Source organism: Sceloporus occidentalis, unplaced genomic scaffold (assembly GCF_023333645.1).
Source record: "Sceloporus occidentalis isolate IW3139 unplaced genomic scaffold, rSceOcc1.0.p SCAF_24, whole genome shotgun sequence".
NCBI lineage: Eukaryota > Metazoa > Chordata > Lepidosauria > Squamata > Phrynosomatidae > Sceloporus > Sceloporus occidentalis.
Window position 1 is genome coordinate 7,138,417 of NW_028317004.1, and position 21,740 is coordinate 7,160,156.

Genomic DNA, 21,740 nt, shown 5'->3' on the forward strand with positions numbered 1-21,740 from the left:
CCACAATTAGAGATTGGACATATAAGTAAAGTCCAGTCAGGGTCTGATTATTCCTTTTGAGCAATTGCAGAGTGTGTTTGAATTCATCAAGTTCTCCTTGATTATCCATATTCAAGGAAATACATTACTTTGTAAACAGTAATAACTATTACAAAGAACAATCAAGACAATAACTTTGAGCATTGATCTCTTTTTAAAAGATCATGTAGTGTAGGCCTGTGGGCTAAGTTCTTAAACACTCATAAAATTATTTTATAAATTGCTGGATTTTTTTGTAGTTTTATTTTTAGTAAAAAAATATTTGTGATGCACTTTTTTTTTTTTTTACCGGAATATGGTAAATAACATAAAAACTCACTTTTTCCATTTGATCTTGGAAATCTGAGCTACCTTTATACATTTCAATTTGCGCTGTGATACTGTAGACTTTATCTTGCACAGTGAGAAAATGTCCAAATGCAACATTTCAAATGGTATTTGAAAAAAAATTTACAACTCTACAAACTTTGATTTGCACTATTCAGTCACCAAAATCTTTCTCATTATGTTCATAGTAAAAACTGGTGAATACTTTTTTGATGTTTATCCACATCTTTGAGTTCTCGGCATATTTGCTTAAATAATTGTACTGAAATGTGCAGCTTTCATATATGGTTGTAACCAAATAATATACACCATCCGTCATTCAGATTATTTAGCAATAAATTTGACAGCTGACAGTAATAAGAATTAACGTATTGGATACTGGTGTGAATTTCCTTAATCCTGCCTGGTTGAACAATGAAACGGTTGTCAAAGTATCTATGTAATCACGTCACATGGCTTTTGCAGTGATGGATGTTTTTTATATTTACCTCTAAGGAGATTAATGAATGTATGCCTTTCTTTTGTGCTGACGGTTGATACCGCTATACAAGGCTCCAAATTCCAAACATTTTCTTTATTTCCAGTTAATCATTTATTAAACATATGGTGTATATACACACACAGACACTATATAGACAAAAGTATTTGGACACATGGCCATTATACCAACAGGGACATCACATTCTAAATACATAGACATTAATATGTAGTTGGTCCCCCTTTTGCAGCTATGACAGCTTCCACTCTTCTGGGAAGGCTTTCTACAAGATTTTGGAGTGTTTCTGTGGGAATTTTAGTTATTTATTCAGTAGAGCGTTTGTATGGTCAGGCACTGATGTTGGACTGGCTCGCAATCTCCATTTCAGTTAGTCCCAAAGGTGTTGGATGTGGTTGAGGTCCGGGCTCTGTGTGGACCTGTCAAGTTCTTCTACACCAAACGCATCCAACCATGTCTTTATGGACCTTGCTTTGTGCACTGGGGCACAGTCATACTGGAATAGAAAAAGGCCTTCCCCAAACTGTGCCCACAAAGTTGGACGCATAGCATTGTCCAACATGTCTTGGTATGCTGAAACATTAACATTTTCATTCACTGGGCCTAGCCCAAACCTTGATTTCAATCATATTCTTTTGTCCATATAGTTGTGCACAAAGGTCTATAAAGACATGGTTGGATCAATTTGGCGTGGAAGAACTCGACTGGCTATCAAACAGCCCTGACCTTTGGAATGAACTGGAATAGAGATTGTGAGCCTTCTCGTTAAACATCAGTCCTAGACCTCACAAATGGTCTACTGAATGAATGGGCAAAAAATCCCACAGAAACACTCCAAAATCATGGAGAAAGTCTTCCCAGAAGAGTGGAACCAGTTATAGATGCAAAGGGGGGGGCTTCATATTAATGTCTATTTAGAATACAATGTCCCTGTTGGTCTAATGATCAGGCGTCCCGATACTTTTGTCCATATACTTTCTATATTGCATGAAACACATTCTGAGTTTAATGACTCCATTTCAAATGGGAATGAAGAGATTAAAGACAGTAGATTTCAGACTATAAATAAAGAATGAGGACGAATGCAACGGAGATTACTGTTTTTGTATATCTAAAATAAAATCAAAGCACTTAGAACTGAATGAATTATCTTAAAGCAATGGATAATATTTATATATAATAACAGATAAACCAATACATTGGGTAAAAAGGGTCCTGCTCCACTGGAAAAATGGAGTCCCATAAGGAGCTCTAATTGTTAGTTTAATTTAATTCTTGAGAAAAGAAGCCAGTAAGAGCTTTACAAAGGGGAAGAAATAAATAAAATATGGTCTTTAGTGCAAAAAAAAATAAATTATGTAAATCACTAGAAACTAATACTGAACTCATCTGCTTATAATTGCTTTTATTACCATCAATACACATAAGGGATCTGAAAACATATGATACAATAGAGGTGCAATCGCATTGACAGGTCTATGTACAAATATTTATTTTACTGTATGTTTATATTAATTTAATGAGTACTTTTTTGGTTTATCACAATTCTTATTTTAATTGCTACTAAAGGCTTTTTTCACTAGAGGGCATAAGAGCCTTTCTGAAGAAAATATACTCTATCTGTAGAGCAATCTCCAATACTGTAACTAGCAAAATCATGACATGGCAGTAGACCCTAATCATATTTCCCTTTTTAGTATTCATAATTCTCACAGATTGAAAACTGAGCCCACTTTACTATAATTTACTTTTTTTTTTTTACAAAAATTTATTTTTTGCTTATGCTATCTTGGGAAATTATTCTGCCTTTTCAAGTCTCACTGCCCTTGATGAACATGAGCATGAATGGTAAAATTTTGTCAAAGGTTTATGAATTTTCAAAATACAGCTTCATTATGTGGAATAAAGAGTAATTTCAAGCATCCCTTAGAACATTAACCCACTTTTAAAGACATCAGACAAACAGAGAAAACAAAGGAGGGTAGAAAAAACTGTTTCAAGGATTAAAATATAATCTCTAAATGTTGAATGGAAATGGAATATAGAAAGAATAATTGAGTTGCTGTTATTTGGTAATAATATTTGAGTAGTGGGTGTAGGACTCCAATAAAGAAACACACATAGAACAGTTCTAAGAAGAAGAACAAAAAACAGACTGCAGTGCCCTCCTTAATTGGAGACAACCATCTAACATCTGGGAGTTGATCTTAGTTTTCAATTTTGTATAGGGAAGAACTAGCTCTACTTGAAATCATACACAAGGTGAGAAAATAGACCAGAAACTGGTGCGGCAAAAGCACATATAATTTGCAACAATGCACATGCTAACCAGACATACTAACACCTATTGAACTTTTCTACACAGGAAACTAATGCAGAAAGAACCAAAAGGATCAAATCATCTGTGTGATTTTTTATTTTTTTTAATTAGAGTTGGTGTCGTTGTCCTTAATGTTTGCGCCCCAAAAGATCTCCACTTAGCCCCCCGCCTAAGGTCAGAGGAAGGCACTATGTTCTTTTTAGTCAACAAGTGGAAACTCACCCTATTGTTATCTGCTGCTAATCATATCTGTAAATATTTATTTACTGACAACTTATGACAAAACTCTTGCAAATACATTAAAACTGAACCGCCCAATAAACACTCCAGGGCTCCCACACAGCCCCACGAGCAAATAATGCATATTAAAATGCTTTGTAAGCACTTTAACACACATCCTTCAGACATAAAAAAAATCACTTAAGTTTAGTAGAAGATCCAACTCCAGAGCTTTAGAGCACCATCACTTTTTCTGTCTGGACTTTTGGCTGTATGAAGCAGCAAGTTAGGGCAGAAATGTGCTCCCATTAAAATAAATCAGAGCCCTTTCTTCGTATACGCCCACAGGGGGTCTTGCTAGATCCTTTGGAAGTCTCACAACCCTGACTGGTGGTCAATATAGCACACCTACGGTCTTGCAAGCAAGAGATGTCCTAACACATCACCTACAACCCAAATGAGCGGGAGATTTGGGAAAAGTGGGCAAATACATAGGGAGTATTTTGCTAAATTCCCTTTGAAGGACACATCCAACTATCACATACATTAAAGTGGCTGGAGTGTCGTTTGAAAATGATAATGTAATTATAATATATATGTAATAGTATATAGAAGAATAGAGTATACGTATATGAAACTGTGCTTTATGCAAGTAAAAGAGACGCAATACATACTGACAAGACATGGTCACTTTGATGGTATTTAACAGGTCACCCTCCATGATTTTAAGTGCCACATGTTGACGAAATTCTAAACCTGAAATTCAGTAGGAATATTTTCCACCATTATCACAATGTCTTTTCTCCCTAAGGCCTGCTGTCACAATTCATGGAAAAAAGTAAAAAAAAAACAATAGCTCATATTAGGACTACTAGTCAAGTCATAATATCTCTTCATCAATAAACCCTGGTTGTCTACTGCATAGTGGCAGTTGATGTAATTTGAAAGGAAACACGCCACATACATTATAATCACAAATTACGTGGAGCACATCCTAGCCCGAGAACTGTATTATGCATCACTGGCAGTATTTTAGTTTTGTGTTATTACTATTGCTGGTTAATTAAGTTCCAGGTATGTTAATTATTTTTTTTAATCTTTGCATTTATAATGCCTGGTTTGCCAGTATTATAATAGGCATAACACAGTGCGCTAGTACTGGAATCTATTAACATGAAACAGCCTAACATTGTCTAGATAAGTAGGATAAGGGGATGACATGAGGATGAGCTACGGGGGTTGTGTGGCATAATACATGAGAAAGAACCAAAGAAATACAAAACAAAAAGTCAATAAAACGTCTAAGAATCTAGACAAGCACAACTGTAAATTGAAAAAAAAAAATCTATGACTTAAAATGGTGCTTATTTTATTGGAATATGACTCAAAAATTCTGTATTTAGATAGCAACAAAACCTACTGACAACAGGTGCTATCAAATAGACAAAGGTGTCCACAAAGGCAGAAATTCCAGATTAGGAAACAGTTTAAAATACATACACAACTATTGGAAATTGTGTTTGTCTCGGATATCTATGACTCCTCAATATAGTTAAAAGATTTTCACAAGAGCGTAAGAATTCGTGTATGATTTCCTTTTTTCTTTTACACCATATTATCCATAAAGCATTCTATGTGTATACCGTATTTGCTCGATTATAAGACGACCCCCCAAAATCAAAATATTAATTTAGGAAAAAAACAAAAAGCCTGAATATAAGACTACCCTATAGGAAAAAAGTTTTACTAGTAAATATTAATTCATGTAAACAATTTTTTCATATTTAACCCCTTCGTGACAAAGGCTGATTTTACTTTTTGTACCCTTCGTGACAATGGCCGTTTTAACATTTCTGCGCTGCTCGTGTTTAGCTGTAATTTTCTTCTTTCCCGTTTACTGAACCCACACACATTAGATATTGTTTTTTTCAGGACAAGAAGGGCTTTCTTTAGATGACATTGTTTTGATTGTATCGTATTATTTACTATTAAAAAAGTATAAAATATGGTGAAAAATTTAGAAAAAAATGACTGTTTCTAACTTTTAGTTGAAAAATCTTTTACTCATCTATAAAAGGTAATAAAAAAACCTGCTAAATAGATTCTACTATTTGTCCTGAGTTTAGAAATACCCAATGTTTTTATGTTTTTTTGCTTTTTTCTGCACGTTATGGAGCAATAAGTACAGGTACCGTTTTGCTATTTCAAAGCCATTTTTTCCAAATCTGGTAATTCTTCCCCCCATGTGCCATTTCGGGTATCTTTGAAGCCGGCCAATGCAATTTACCCCATCAAGTCATATATTTTTGAAAACTAGACAGCCCAGGGTATTCCAAATGCTGGTATTTTAACCCTTTCCAAGCACTTATTCTACCATCAGCCTTTGTCAAACTTTATGGTAGTAATTTTTTTGCATTTGTTTTTTCACACACATTTTACTTTAGGTATAAATAAACAGGTTCTGGTATATGTCACTATCAAAAAACACCCCAATATGTGTTTAGCAACATCTCCTGAGTACAGCGATACCTCACATGAATGATTTTGCCTGGCTGTTTGGGGGCAAAAGGGCCACATTTGGGGCATGCACATTTTTCAATGTTGCACTTTGGCATTTGGGGATCCACTGCCCATGCCCTATTTGGTACATCTTTGAGCCGGGCCATTTCAGTGTGCCCAATAAAGCTATATATTTTTGAAAACTAGACACCCCAGGGTATTTCAAATGCTAGTATTTTAACTCTTTCCATGCACCATATCTACCACCAGTCTTTGTCAAACTTTGTGATAGTCATTTTTTTCCATTTGTTTTGTCACACACATTTTACTTCAGGTATGAATTAAAAAGTTCTCGTATATGTCACTATCACAAAACACCCCAATATGTGTTCAGCAACATCTCCTGAGCGCAGTGATACCCCACATGAATGATTTTGCCTGGCTGTTCGGGGGCAAAAGAGCCACATTTGGGGCATGCACATTTTTCAATGTTGAACTTTGGCATTTGGGGATCCACTGCCCGTGCCCTATTTGGTACATCTTTGAGCCGGGCCATTTCAGTATGCCCAACAAAACCATATATTTTTGAAAACTAGACACCCCAGGGTATTTTAAATGCTGGTATTTTAACTCTTTGCATGCACACATTTTACCACCAGCATTTTTTTAAAGTTTGCAGTAGTATTTTTGTGTGTGTATATTTCCCACACACACCTACTTTATGTATGAATTTACAGCTCCTGGTATATGCCGCTGTCACACGACACCCCAATATGTGTTCAGCAACATCTCCTGAGTACAGTGATACCCCACATGCATGGGTTTGTCATTTTTGGGGGGAACTAAAAGGCCACATTTGGTACGTGTGCATTTTTCTAATTGGAAATTAGATGTGTGGCCATCCTTCCCCCCGTGTTAATTGGGACCTTGTTGAACCCGGCCAATTCAATTTACCCCATCAAATCATACATTTTTTAAAAGTAGACACCCCATGGGCATTTAATATGCCAGTATTTTAACTGTTTCCATGCGAGAATTGTTTTAAGCTAATATGCTAATTTTAATATTTTTTTTTTCCTTTTTTTTTATTTTTTTAACATTTTTTTTCAACTTGAAGGTTCCCCTGATAGTGACATCAGTGGGAAATTATTTTTAAATTTTACTGTTTTTTTACTATTTTTTTTCTAATTATTATTAATTTTATTTTTAATTTATTTTTTCTAATCACACTGTGATTAGAAAGCTGAGCTCCATTGACTTGCATGGTTGAATGCAGTACCTATATTCAACCTGCAAGTGGAGCCAGAGTTCTCTAGAGGGTCTGGAGACCGTCTAGCGAACTTTTTAGACTTTATTGTTTCTTTATTGAATTTTCCCGGACCGCCGCCATCTTGCAGATGGCGAAGATCACCGGCAGCTGCGGCTGTGACCGCTCTCCGGAGCGGTCACAGCCCATCCAAAGGTAAGTGTTTGGTGTCGCTGGATGCCTCCTGATCGAGGCATTCCAGCGACACCATTTAAGTTTATATATATATATTTTTTTTTTTCCGTTGATCGCCTCCTAAACGCTTTTAAAACGGGCGTCCGCCGCCATACAAAGTATGGCGGATGTTGACGCCCCGGGGAGGGGCCAGAGATGGCCCCTTTGTGCCGATAATGGCGTTGCTGAATGCCTCGAGGTCGAGGCATTACAGCAACGCCGTTTCGGTGCAGAAAGCGAAAATAGATCGCTTTCTGCACCCGTTTAATGACGTGCCGGTCCTGGCACGTCATTTGTCGTTATCGACATGAATTTCCGTGACGTGCCCGGACCGGCAATTGTCATCAAGGGGTTAATAAAAGCTATGATTGAGAAAAATATATATTTTTTTATTTCCTTTTATTTGCCAACCTGCCCCCCCCAGTTATGCACATCTCCCCCCAGGCTTGCCACTCTGCCCCCAGAAATGCCTTATACCCCCCTATTTGCCCCATGATGTGCCTTTTAACCCTCTATATGCCACTCTGCCTCCAGAAATGTCTTATACCCTCCTATATGCCACTGTGCTCCATGATATGCCTTTTAACCCACTATATGCCCATCTGCCCCATGATATATAGGGGGTTAAAAGGCATATCATGGGGCTGAGTGGCATATGGGGGGTTAAAATGCATTTCTGGAGGTATATATATATATATAACTTCTAACAGCAATCACACTCCTATCAAGCCAAGGCAGCAAGTACATGCTGGAACCTGGGGATGATAGGAGTGTGAGTACAGCCTCCCTATGCCATGCTACCACCACCACCCCCCTTACACATCCATGCTATCACATCCATGCTATCACACACACACTCATTCACAAACATTTAAATACTCATTCATTCCATTAATCACACATATTTGCTCAAAAACCCTCCCCCACCCCCTTACCTGAACTGCAGATCTCCCACTGCAGGGGCCCGGCTGTGCGAGCAACTTCTCTGGCCCCGCCCCCAGAGGAAGGAGGGGGGAGGTAGAGTTATGTGAGGACGCTGCTAGCTTCCTGTTCTCCTGCTGCTAGAAGCAGAGACGCTGCTCGCGACCAAAGCCCGGTAAGCAGCATGGCCCCAGCAGACATTTTTTGAGGTCTGATTATAAGACGACCTCGATTATAAGACGAGGGGTATTTTTCAGAGCATTTGCTCTGGAAAAAAACCTCGTCTTATAATCGAGCAAATACGGTATATCCGTATATATTTGAATCTTCAGGTAATTTGTGTGCTAACACATTTCAGAAGAGGTTTTTCATAAAAAGCTCTCATCATCAGTGGGCTTCTTTGATCAGTACTGGAGACCGTATGTCCAGAAGGATATAAATGTCACCCTGCCTCCCATCTTACGGCATTCCAAGAGAATTGGTTAAGTAGTGTGCATGCTGTAATGGCTCAGCTGAGTTTTCCAGGGGTTTAAATTAGGTCCTCCACATGCATGTGCAGAAAGTAGTCCCAAAGTATTAAAAATTCAATATTTTATTTATGATTGTGTTTATTTGTACTATTACATTTGAGCCCCTGAAATAAAGGGACTGTATATGAAAATGGTTGCAATTCCTAAACGTTTCATACAATATTTTTGTTCTACCCCTTAAACTTAAGCTGAAAGTCTGCACTTCAATTGCATCTTGGTTGTTTAATTTCAAATTCATTGTGGTGGCATACAGAGCCAAAACTATGCAAAAATGTGTCAGTGTCCAAATATTTCTGGACCTAGCTGTAGATAGGCAGATAGATAGATGATAGTTACATAAACAGTATAATTTCCAACAACACATTTAATTATATCCTGTATTAATATTTACAAATAAAGACATAGTCCAGTCATATTGTTATGTAAAAAGGCATAATGATGAGCATTTTACTGCTTCTCTAGTTATTAGTGTGAAAATTAGGTTTGTGTCTCATTTTCCTCCTACATCTGGCTGTATCCACAAGAAGAAATGTCGGTGCGCTAAGCTAGTCACAGGCTCAAATAATACAAATGTATAATACGAGGCCTACCAAACAGGTGTAAGCATGCTGCAAAAACAGTGTATTGGCTGTACAATGTATACAAAAAACAAAAACTGTCTGCGCTTCTTACCCTAATAAAGTTGGCAACAAATATATAAACATAATATAAATGAGAGGTTTTGGTTATATGAATAGTAGGTTCTCACCCTATTGAGAGTGTGCCTTGACGTGGCGGGTGAGCTTAATTATGCTTTGGCCAATTCATATAACCAAAACCTCTCATTTATATTATCTTTATATATTTGTTGCCAACTTTATTAGGGTAAGAAGCGCAGACAGTTTTTGTTTTTTGTATCCACATAAAGCAGGAAGAATATGTTCCTCACCTTCTCTTTACCATTCACATTGAAGAAAATAAGAGCTGAGCTGACACTGGAATCAAACAGAGTAGCGGTAATGGCATGTATCCCAGCTGAACATTGATATTCACTTAGCATATATATGATTGGCTTCAGCTGCTTCCACACAACAGAGCATGTTAAGGATGTGTACCTAAGTATGCTTCCTGATAACACTTCCTGGTTCCAGTATAGGCAGCCAGAGAAGAAGAGAAATAAATAAAATGAACAAAAAGAAGTTTAGGGACTAGATTTACATGTCTTTTTGTGGCATCAGTAATTTGGCTTTCATGTAAAATTCTACTTAGAAAATGTTTAACTATTAGACTCCTTGTTTATAAGTACAGATATTCTACAACTGCAGCTGCTTTTTGATGCTATTAATTCTAATTATAGTTTGTGAGTGGATATGTACGTTTGCTGTACTGTGACTTTTTAGTACTTGTGCGTTTGCCAGAAAACTTTCAAAGCTAAATTTACTTCAATGGTCTCTATTCAATATTTTACGAGGTTAATGATCCAGTAACGACAGCTTGCTCAAATGGAAGGTAATACATTGTTAATTGTGAATTCTCCTTCCCACACAAGGATATTGAAATAAATACCGTGAGCTGCAATTTGTTATAGGAGATAGGAGGAAACATTTATTTTAACGCTTCGAACTGTATTCTAATTTGCGTTGGAAGCACACAGAAATATATATTTGAAAAATCCACATCAACATGCAATTTTTATGATAGATATTTTTTCAATACAGTTTTTCTCAAACGTTTTTGACCTGATTCTACTTGTAGGACGTCTTACACCGTATTTGCAAATTGGTTCAAAATCTGAGTTTGCAACAGGCAATTAACATATATTCCACAAATAAACAACTGCATATTTTTCTCTAGATTGTAAACTTGTGAGCAGGAACCTCTTTTCCTAGTGTATCAGTTTGTCTTAGTCTGTCAATTCTAGTTTTTTTTTATACCCTATACCTTCTTGTAATAAAAGTCCCCTTTCAAATAATGCCCATGATGTTTTACACACTATTTTATGCTCTGTGGTGAAATATTTTTAATAATATGAACATATTTCATTCTCCATAATGTAAAATCAAAGCTAAGCTCCGACACATATTTGAAGAGTTCTTATGAGAGGAGTGAGGAAGATGTACATCTTCCATGAAGTGATCAAAGACACTACAGCAAACTTTCACATATTGTACCTGCTCTCACCCTTACATCTCCTCTTTCATTACTAAAAAGCAATGCTTGACTTTCATCTAAGCAAATGCTGAATCAGATGTCCTGGACTAAGTTGTTTATATAAGTATCTTGTTATTAGAAGCATAGGAACCTAGAGTTTAATGGCAGCTAACAACCATTTGGCCTGCTTAATATGCCCATTTATTGTGCTGTAAAGATTCAAACCTTAATCAGGCCTTAGTCTTATCTTAGATTCAGGATTGCTATAGGCCTATCCCTTGCAAGTTGAAATGGCCTTCATTTGCCTCTACCACTGGGGGTCTTTTACATTTATCTATCATCTTGTAACTTCCTTACATTGAATCTAAACATTGGACCCTCTAGTTTTAGACTATGACCTTTTGTTCTAACAATTCTCCTCCTTTGAAATAAACCCCCCTCCTGTTCTTTGTTGTATTCCTTTTAAGTATTTACATGTTTCTATCATATTTCCCCTCTCTTATTTGCTCCAAGCTATACATATTGAGATCCCTTGGTCTTTTCCGATAAATTTTTATCCTGCAAATCATTTATCATTTTAGTAGCACTTTTCTGCGCTATCTCTAGAATGTCAATATCCTGCTGGGGATGGGGGTCTCCAGAACTGTAGATAATACTCTAAGTCAGCTTATATGAATAAAACCAAAGCAAATGGTTTATACAAAATATCCCCATTGACTTGTTGACATTTCATATTTTTTCCTAAAAAAGTCACGGCATCAAACAAAATTGTGTTACTAATATTAGGATTGTTTAAAGCACAAAATATAATATGGTAATTGCGAATAAAAAAAATCCATTATGCACTCTGGTATATGATTGATATCACAACAGGAATTACGTACTGAATTTTTTGTTCTTCAATTCAAGCTATTGCAGTAGGGTATAGAACTCCCTTCTGTGAGCTGGAACTGACTTTGAAGGAGTCTTTTTTTCTAAAACTAGTGGAAATAGGCATTCTAGGTTTTTAAATTCAGAGCACTATAAGGACAAACTATGTGCTCAAAATATGTGCTCAGGGCAGTGCAGAAGCACTACAGGTGTTTACCCCATACACAATAAAGACAATCCTGTAGCTAAAATAAAAGGGGACTTAGAGCATACAGCCCACTAAGAGAAAAAAATGTTTTTTCTTTACAGCCAATTGGTATGTTTGTATATAATATAATGACCTAGAAAAAGATTTTATAAATCATAAGGAACACGTTTTTAGGGCATAGATATCATATAGTATTTAACTCTAATTCCAATGAATAACACTTCTTTTATGGATATTTTTATAGAATTAAACACTTTGGACAGTGAAAACATATGTCTAGACAAAATTGGTTATAGTGTGTGCATATTGAGCAATGAAAAAAAATACATACTGGAAGTAGTGACTGTATTATATCATTTGAGTCTTGTTGAAACAAGATTGTGGTATATGCCAACAAAGAGAAGTGCCACAGATTGGACCTGGAATGATGACACGGGACACAGAAAGCCATTTAGAAAACAGAGGATTGCAAAAGAATGCAGATGAGGAATGAATTAGTTTAGCTTGTGCATCCCAGGGAATTTCCAAAAGTAAAAAGAAATATATACACAAGTTTGGTAGGATAGCATTGTACAAAATATCTTGGTATGCTGAATAGCACATATTAAGACATTTTGAGACTTCTAGAGTGCAGGAAGCATGATCACAAGAACAGCGGCTAAGTAAAGTCCTCTTGTGGTGACCCTGCAAGGTGTGGGATGTAACCATAAAAGGTTGCTGGCTCAAATCCAGGCACCCTCCCTCTAAGGGTGTCACAGGAAGCTCTCTAAATATATATCTAGGGCTGCAACAACTAATCGATAAAATCGATAATGAAAATCGTTGCCAACGAATTTCATTATCGATTAGTTGAATCGATTTTTATCGATTATAAAATGAGGGTTTTTTCAGAGCAAACGCTCTGAAAAATACCCCTCATTATATAATCCGTTTCAGTGACTCACAGCAGCAGCTCCTACTTACCAGTCCCTCCCTGTAATCACTGTGACAACTGGCCCCGCCCCCTTCCTTCTCCCAGAAGGCCAGAACCACATGGCTGTGACACTCATCTAACTGTAAGTATAAAATTAATATTTGGGCTGCTGAAAGTTAGGAGAGGTGGGGTTTAATTTAGGGGCAGTTATGGTTAATGGGGTGTTTAGGGTTAATTTAGGGGAAGTTATGGTTAATGGGGTGTTTAGGGGCAGCTATGGTTAATGGGGTGTTTAGGGTTAATTTAGGGCAGCTATGGTTAATGGGGTGTTTAGGGTTAATTTAGGGGCAGTTATGGTTAATGGGGTGTTTAGGGTTAATATAGGAGCAGCTGTGGTTAATGGGGTGTTTGGGGTTAATTTGAGGCAGTTGTGGTTAATGGTGTGTTTAGGGTTAATTTAGGGGCTGTTGTGGTTGATGGGGGTCTTTAGGGTTAATTTAGGGGATGCTGTGGTTAATGGGGTGTTTAGGGTTAATTTAGGGTAGTTGTGTTTGATGGGGTATTTAGAGTTAATTTAGGGGTAGTTATGGTTAATGGGGTGTTTAGTGTTAATTTAATGATGAGGACTGAGGGTTAATTTAATAAAGTTAACTTAAGGCGCAGTTAGAGGTAAAGGGGGGCAGACTAAGGGGAATCTAAATCCTGGGGGCAGTGAAGATTAACCCAGTACTTATTTATAAAAGTATGGTGTCAGTGTGATGCGAACAGGTCTGTGACTCTGAGGGGACTATGAGATATCTGGGGGTATAAGGCATATCTGGGGAGGATGGAGTGACATATCTGGGGGTATAAGGCATATACGATATATAAGGCATATGTGGGGAGGGCAGCGTGGCATGTCTGGGAGGCAGTGTGGCATGTCTGGGGAGGATGGAGTGGTGTATCAGGGGGTATAAAGCGTATCAGGCACAGTGGCATATGTGGGGGTAGAGTGGAGTGACATATGTGGGAGGCAGCATGGAGTGGAATATGTGGGAGGCAGCGTGGAGTGGCACATGTGGGAGGCAGCGTGGAGTGGCACATGTGGGAGGCAGCGTGGCATATGTGGGAGGCAGCGTGGAGTGGCATGTCTGGGAGGCAGCGTGGCATGTCTGGGAGGCAGCGTGGCAAGCCTGGGCTCAAATGTGCATGTGGGAGGCAGCGTGGCATATGTGGGAGGCAGCGTGGAGTGGTATATGTGGGAGGCAGCGTGGAGTGGAATATGTGGGAGGCAGCGTGGAGTGGTATATGTGGGAGGCAGCGTGGAGTGGAATATGTGGGAGGCAGCGTGGAGTGGTATATGTGGGAGGCAGTGTGGAGTGGCATATGTGGGAGGCAGCGTGGCATGTCTGGGAGGCAGCGTGGCAAGCCTGTGCTCAAATGTGCATAAATTGGGGGGGCTGGTTGGGAAATAAAGACAAGAAATGCATTTTATCAGTTTTTTTTTATTCTGCGTTTGTATTTAACATCATTTGTTTATTAAATTATTTTAAATAAATGAAAAATGTACATTCATTTTTTTATCCGATTAATCGATTAATCGAAAAAATAATCGGCCAACTAATCGATTATGAAAATAATCGTTAGTTGCAACCCTATATATATCTTAGTAGTCACTAAGACAAAAGCATGAAATGAAACAGAGTTTTACTCAGTGATGTTGCATCTTATGTTGTAAACAACATCATAGCTACAGTCCTCCGAGCTCCAGGAGGCTTTGTTAAAAAACCATTGGGCAGGGTGGTATGCGTTTTCCATTAAAGGAAGGAACAATCATGCATATCATGAAAATTGTAACTTAAAAATGACTTCTCCAATGGTATGCACCTTAATGGGGGACTTAAATTTACACATTTCATTTATGCATACAAAGAAAATATAAGTAGATTTAAGTAGTGTACGAAACGATAAAATACATAAACAAAATTATTTAACTTTAGACAGTCTCCTAAAAAACAAATCTGGGGAGCTATTTATTTTCTTGGGACTTTTTTTATTTTATTGAATGACAATTTTGCTTGACTGGTTGAACATAAGGAAAGTACTGAAATTTGCAATTTGCCTGAAATTACTATTTTGTTTGCCAATTATGAACACTCGTTCCTTTCTGAACAGATGTTTCTATTTGCAGCATATGCGTTTATGTGTGAAAAATGTTTATATATTCACTGCAAAATTGGTACAAGATACTTAGACACAATTTTCAGCTTTTTATATTACGTTTTAGGTTACTTGTGTATCAGAAATCGGATAAATCCCTGTGTCACATTTTCACCAACATCCAAAAGAAGTATACAATGAAATATTTCTGAACAATAAGTGTTTCTTCATGTTAACATCAATGAATGTACATTTTAAACACATAGTTAAATATTTGCAAAGAGCACATATCAATGAAACAACTAACACAACTGTTTTGCTTTTATTACAGCAAATCCAGAACATTTTAACATATTTTATGACTGATCATAGGAACCATCCCTACATGTTTGTGGCGGGTTGACTGTTGACCAGTGTCCCCTTTCACAGGAAGAGTAAAATCTTGCAGGGGTGGAATTTAGAGGGGTTGGGTGTGGCCTGATCAGTGGTATGACCACTGTTTCCTGATTGTATACTTCCCTTTCTTTCATTTAATATATTTAAAATAGAATGTTGTTTGGATGAGAGCTCAGCAGACACAAAGCAAAGTGTAAGTGTCTTTACTATCTGTGTTAAAACCAATTATTACCAGATCTGAGAAACCTGTATATGTTGTGTGCGATAGCGAGAGCCTCAATAGAAACAGGTTAGCTTAACATTGAGCAATCTGGGTGATAGCCAGTATGGTTAGGTCCGGAAATATTTGGATACTGACCCAGAATTTTGGCTCTGTACCTCAAGAGGTTGAGCAAAAATATTGTATGAAACGTTAAGGAATAGCAACCCTTTTCATAGACAGTCCCCTTTATTTCAGGGGCTCAAATGTAATTGGACAAATCAACACAATCATAAATAAAATGTAAATTTTTAATACTTTGTGGAGAATCTTTTGCAGGCAATGACTGCTTGAAGTCTGGAACGCATGTACGTCACCAAACGCTGGGTTTTCTCCTTTGTGATACTTTGCCAGGCTTTTATTACTTTTATTAAACTGTCTTCAATCATTATTTGTGGGTCTTTCTGCCTTAAGTTTTGTCTTTAGCAAGTGAAATGCATGCATAGAGTGTGGTTTGATTGGTGGCTCAGAACCCCTCTTCTTCCCTTCCTTCACTGTACCCCATGTATTCAAAGAGTATAGAAAAACTAGAATAAGCAGACTAAGACAATTATGTAGAGTGGACCCTGCTCCAAAGCTTACACTTTAGAGGCTAACTGTATATTGTACCTGGTGTCACGAACGCACTCTACTCCAAGCGTGCGCGTGACTTGGTTCTGGTGGTAAAAGGGTTAAAATTCACTATCTGTCTGCACTAGACCGGAAAGGCTAGGTTTCCACTTGGGTTTTTGTCCTGCGTTTTTTTTCTTGATGAAAAACGCCAAGAAAACTGCCACTGCATTTTGGCGTTTTTTTCTGGAGTTTTTTCTGGCGTTTTAGCCTTTCTGTGGAAATTGCTTTTTTTGACCTTAGGCAGTTTTTCCAGCCTTTACAAGTTAGAAGTTTCACCCAGCTAAAAGGGATTAGGATAAATGGCAAGTATCTGCTCTCTCCTGATGTCATTTACTTGGTAGACCCTTTTGTCTCTTTTCTGTGGTTTGTAAGGCATGCTTTATTCCGAATGTCTGCTCCTCTGGGAAGATTGGCCCCAAATGATGGTGCAAATTGTTTGCTGTTGCTTTTGGCACGCAGGATCCAGTTGGGTATGTTTGTTTGTAATGGCATGTTTGTTCCAAATGGTGTAAAATTCAATATGAACCAGTCCAGGACTTTGTTTTGTGTGAAACTGTTTGTTTTCAGCCTATTTCTCGTAGGACACACAGATACTGGGTCCATCCTCTGCATTGTAACTGTGGAAAAAACGCCATAAAAAACGCCAAGGCAATAAACCCACATGGCTTTTTCATGGCGTTTTTTCTCTCCCATAGACTTCTATTGGAGAAAAACGCCAAGATTTCCTTGAAAAAACGCCAGAGTGTCAACATGCTGCGATTTTGAAAAACTGCCACAGAGCCCAAAAAAGCAGAAAAACGCCAAAGAGGACTGAAAAAACGCCAGACAGAAAAACGCCAAGTGGAAATGGCATTTTGCGATTTCCTATTGAAAAACAGCTAACATCTGGCTGCTGCGTTTTTCCACTAAAAAAACGCCAGGTGGCGCTATTGGCGTTTTTATGGGCGTTTTTAGCATAAAAAAACCAAGTGGAAACCTAGCCTCATAGTGATAAAAATACAAATATCCACCCTTAATACCACCCGCAATTAACTATAATGATATAACAAATATCAAAATAACGCTGCCACCACCAAGACAATTTAGAAATGGGGTGTCTTGGTACCCCAAGTGAATCAGACTATAAAAACCCACACAGTATATTTTAACACAAAAATTATGTGATTTAAAATTACCAATAAAACAGTCTCTTCAGGTAACGCAAGTCTTTACCAGACAAAGGCAGAACTTAATAAAGGAATATTTATTATGAATAAAAAAATCACAGTGCATACAAAAAAGATGATAAACAGATTATTTACACCAAACAGATAAAATAAAAAGGAGAAAATTACAGAAACCTAACTACTCACTGAATGGTCAAGTAACAGTTTTTCTGTCCGTAGGGCTCCGGCAAGGAAAGATGGCGACTTACTCAAAATTAGATCTTGGCCCCTAGTAAGCACACTGACCAATCTTCTTTCACTAACTTTATACTCTTTCCCAGTTCATCTCGAGTTTCCAAGCCGGCCCAGAGGTGGTATAAGCGGAGGGAAGGTGTACCATAAGTGACCTCCCCCTTGAGTAGTGGAAACATATCCATCAAAATAACTTATTTTCATTTTATCGTCCCTCCTGTGCTCGCCACAGCCATAATTCATGCATTTATGAATTTCCTGTAAATTGTGAAGTCCATAGATATGTCACACTTGCTACATATGACTGACCATCATAGACTTCACAATTCCTTCCAAACCGTTTACGTTGCGCTGTCATGTTTGTACTCTTTTTGTAGGCTGCGCTTTCCCCGTTCTAGGTATGCACACAAGGAGGTATGATAATGAATATATGAGTTATTATTGATATGTGTTGGATATGACCTGGATATGATATGGTTTTCCTGACTGCTAGTGGTCACTTAGCATATCAAAGAATCCAGTATTATGAGGGGGAAACAGGCATATGGTCGTCTACATTTGAACCTAGACAAAACGGCAGCTCCACTGCAGGACCTAACACCCTGTAGAAGGCCCCAGTTGGAGTCCGAGCTTCAAAGGACACATTTATCTCACAAGACCTTTTGGCACCACATGACTGTACAATCAAATTAACCCCTCTCATACTGAAATTGGCCATACCATCTCTACCAAGTAGCAAGTCCATGTATGCACTACACAAGTTGGTGTGACACCTCCCCCAAATAAGATGGTGGCCCAGAGATTAAGCCACAAGCTTATCTCTGCGCCTACCTACTCTTTCCCTGGGTAACAGTTTCCGGCTAAGATAAAGTATTTCTTTGGGAAAACCCACCCTACAGAAGGTACTTTTCAAAGCATCGGCTACGTGGTCTGCTCTGTTACAGGATAAGGCCACGGTCTCAAGGTACCCAGGGGCATAGTCCATCCCCTTAGTAACAGATTGGTTCTCCATGCGGCTCGGTATAGCTACAAGCCCCAACAAATCTACTTGATGGGTAGCTAGGGTGTCTCGCCCTGGCTTCCCAAACCATGTAGGCCCTTCGTAAGGGATAACAGAATGGTCACCAGTTTCACCCTCTCCCTTGTGTCCTGACTTCGTAGTCTCACAGAATATGGGCACAGGTGCACAAAAGCCCTCTCTTTGTCCCCTATTCTGCTGCCAGGTTACCACAGCTATGGTTGAAACATCTGTCACTCCACCTGTTCCACTCCAAGGAGGCATACATACAGTACCCTGGGAACCAGTTAATCCTGACACAGAGGAACACTCACTCACCCTCTGCCCTTCTTCACAGGGTGGCCCCCTCACATTTTCACACAGCACCTCAAACATCCCTGGTTCTGGCACCGAGTCACTCTGCCCTCCCTCCCAGTGATGCGAAAACTTCAAGTTCTCAAACGGCACCTCAAACATTCTGGGATCTGGCACAGACGGACATTCACTCGTTCTCTGCCCTTCTTCACAGTCGGGCGGTCCTCTCACACTTTCACAAAACACCTCAGACATTCCTGGTTCTGGCACAGATTCAATCTGCCCTCCCTCCCAGTGATGCGAAACCTCCACATTCTCACATGGTACCTCAGACACCCCTGGTTCTGGCACAGATTCGCTCTGCCCTCCCTCCCAGTGATGCAAAACCTCCACATTCTCACATGGTACCTCAGACACCCCTGGTTCTGGCACAGATTCGCTCTGCCCTCCCTCCCAGTGATGCGAAACCTCCACATTCTCACACGGCACCTCAGACACCCCTGGTTCTGGCACAGATTCGCTCTGCCCTCCCTCCCAGTGATGCGAAACCTCCACATTCTCACATGGTACCTCAGACACCCCTGGTTCTGGCACAGATTCGCTCTGCCCTCCCTCCCAGTGATGCAAAACCTCCACATTCTTACACGGCACCTCAGACATCCCTGGTTCTGGCACAGATTCAATCTGCCCTCCCTCCCAGTGATGCGAAACCTTCAACTTCTCCCACGGCACCTCAGACATTCTGGGTTCTAGTACAGGCAGACATGCACAACCTTTCTGCCCACTCTCCCCATGAGGCTGCCCTGGTACATTTTTATACACTGCCCTTTCTATGGTAGGGCCCCTAGAAGACCTGGATAAATCAAAAGTATCATCCTCCAGCATATATTTTGACAACAGCCTACCCAAATCAGTACCCAGTAACACATTAGTAGGAATGTTATCTGATACCCCCACATCCCTTACACCCTTCCCTGCTCCCCAATCCAAAAATACTCGTGCCATTGGCACCGCAGGACGTACTCCCCCAATTCCCCGCACTGTTAAGGTCTTGCCAGGAATAAAGTCCTCGGAGCTCACTAGCTCTGGACGCACAAGAGTCACTTCTGCCCCCGTGTCTCTGAGCCCCACAGTTACCTTGTTTCCCACAGTGACAGGTTGCAGATTCACATTAGAGATGTTCTCAGTGCTGGAGACGAACAACACCGAAGGTGGTGACCCCGAGGGGCGACTCCCTCCAGATGGGGGTGCAGGCTTCCTCTTATCAGGACACGTATTACTAAGGTGCCCCACTTTGTTACAAATGAAACATCTGCGGATATCCCCACGCGTAGAAGCCGACGCAGAAGAGGGTATTGTAGACTGGGTGGTGGGAAGCCGTGGTGTAGTGGTCTTCCAGCTGGATGCTCCCGTAGTAAAACCTCTGCTCCGTTCCGATTGTGCTCGGTTGGCGGTGTGGAAATCAGCCAGCTCACCCGCTTCCAATGCTGTTTTGGGCTCCCGGTCCAGCAGCCATTCTTGTACATTGGCTGGGCACAGCTGCAAAAACTGTTCCTTGATGATCAGATCTTCCAAGCTTTCTAAGGTTGTAATCTCCAGCCCTCTAGTCCACTGCCGGAATGCCGTCGTCAGGTGTCCCACAACTGCAGTGTAGCTCTCTGTGGAACGCTTTTGCAAAGTCCGGAATTTCTTTCGGTACACCTCAGGGGTAAGGTTGTACCGTCTCTGCAGTGCAGCCTTAATTGCCTCATAGTCCTGGTCAGATTCTGCTGGTAGCTCTGCAAATGCTTCCAGCGCAGGACCTCGGAGACCAGGGGTGAGGTACTTTGCCCACTGGTCCTTTGGTAATTGGTACTGCCTGCAAACCTTTTCAAAACTGCGCAGAAAAACATCCAGATCCCCATCTTTGTCCAAAGTGGGAAAATTCTCTGCACGTGGTTTGGGTGCAGAAGAGTCTCTTGAAACCACACTGATAGGTGAGGCACTTAACCTCTCCAACTCTGCCAGTTTTAGTTCATGCTCTCTTGCCGCCTGGCGCTCTGCAGCTTCCTGATATTTAAGGATAAGCTGCAGTCTGAGGTTTGCATCTGTTGAGTCCACGTATTTGAAAACAGTTTGTAGATAAGAGTCCAAGGGATCTCCAGATCTTGGCACGTCACCGACATCAGCTGCAGGTATCTCCCGTGTGACCATGCCTCCCTCAGAAGTGTTTGCAGCATCACTTTGCGCTGCTTGTTGCATATCATAGTCCACAAGCGCTTGAATAAGTTCATCCTTTGATTTTCCCCGGATGGGAATACATTGTTCACGGCAACGTTGCTCCAGAGCACTCTTGGATTGTGTTTGGTATTCCATTTATCACACCGGCCCAAACAAATGATAGCAAAAGAAAAGAAAACAAAGAGGGGGGGGGGGACTGTTGAGGTGTAAATATACTAAGTATGCACTGAGTTCAGCCTTTGGAAATTGAGAAACAATTTCTTTTTAGTGTCTGGATTAGCAAATCCAGCAACACTGAAATCTGGTACCGAAAAAGATGGAAAAAATCTTTTTAACTATCCCACCGCTATGCCACCAATTTGTCACGAACGCACTCTACTCCAAGCGTGCGCGTGACTTGGTTCTGGTGGTAAAAGGGTTAAAATTCACTATCTGTCTGCACTAGACCGGAAA

At 39.7% G+C, this 21,740-nt stretch overlaps 1 protein-coding gene across 1 annotated transcript in view; it reads right to left on the bottom strand.

Moving 5' to 3' along the window:
- The window catches only part of LOC149300572 (uncharacterized), a 35,580-nt gene extending 14,158 nt beyond the window's left edge, over positions 1 to 21,422 (bottom strand). Inside the window, exon 1 of the mRNA XM_089485049.1 lies at positions 19,841 to 21,422. Within this exon, the coding sequence (XP_089341175.1) occupies positions 19,841 to 21,422 (1,582 nt within the window). The remainder of the gene's footprint in view (positions 1 to 19,840) is intronic.
- Between the last annotated feature and the right edge of the window lie 318 nt (positions 21,423 to 21,740).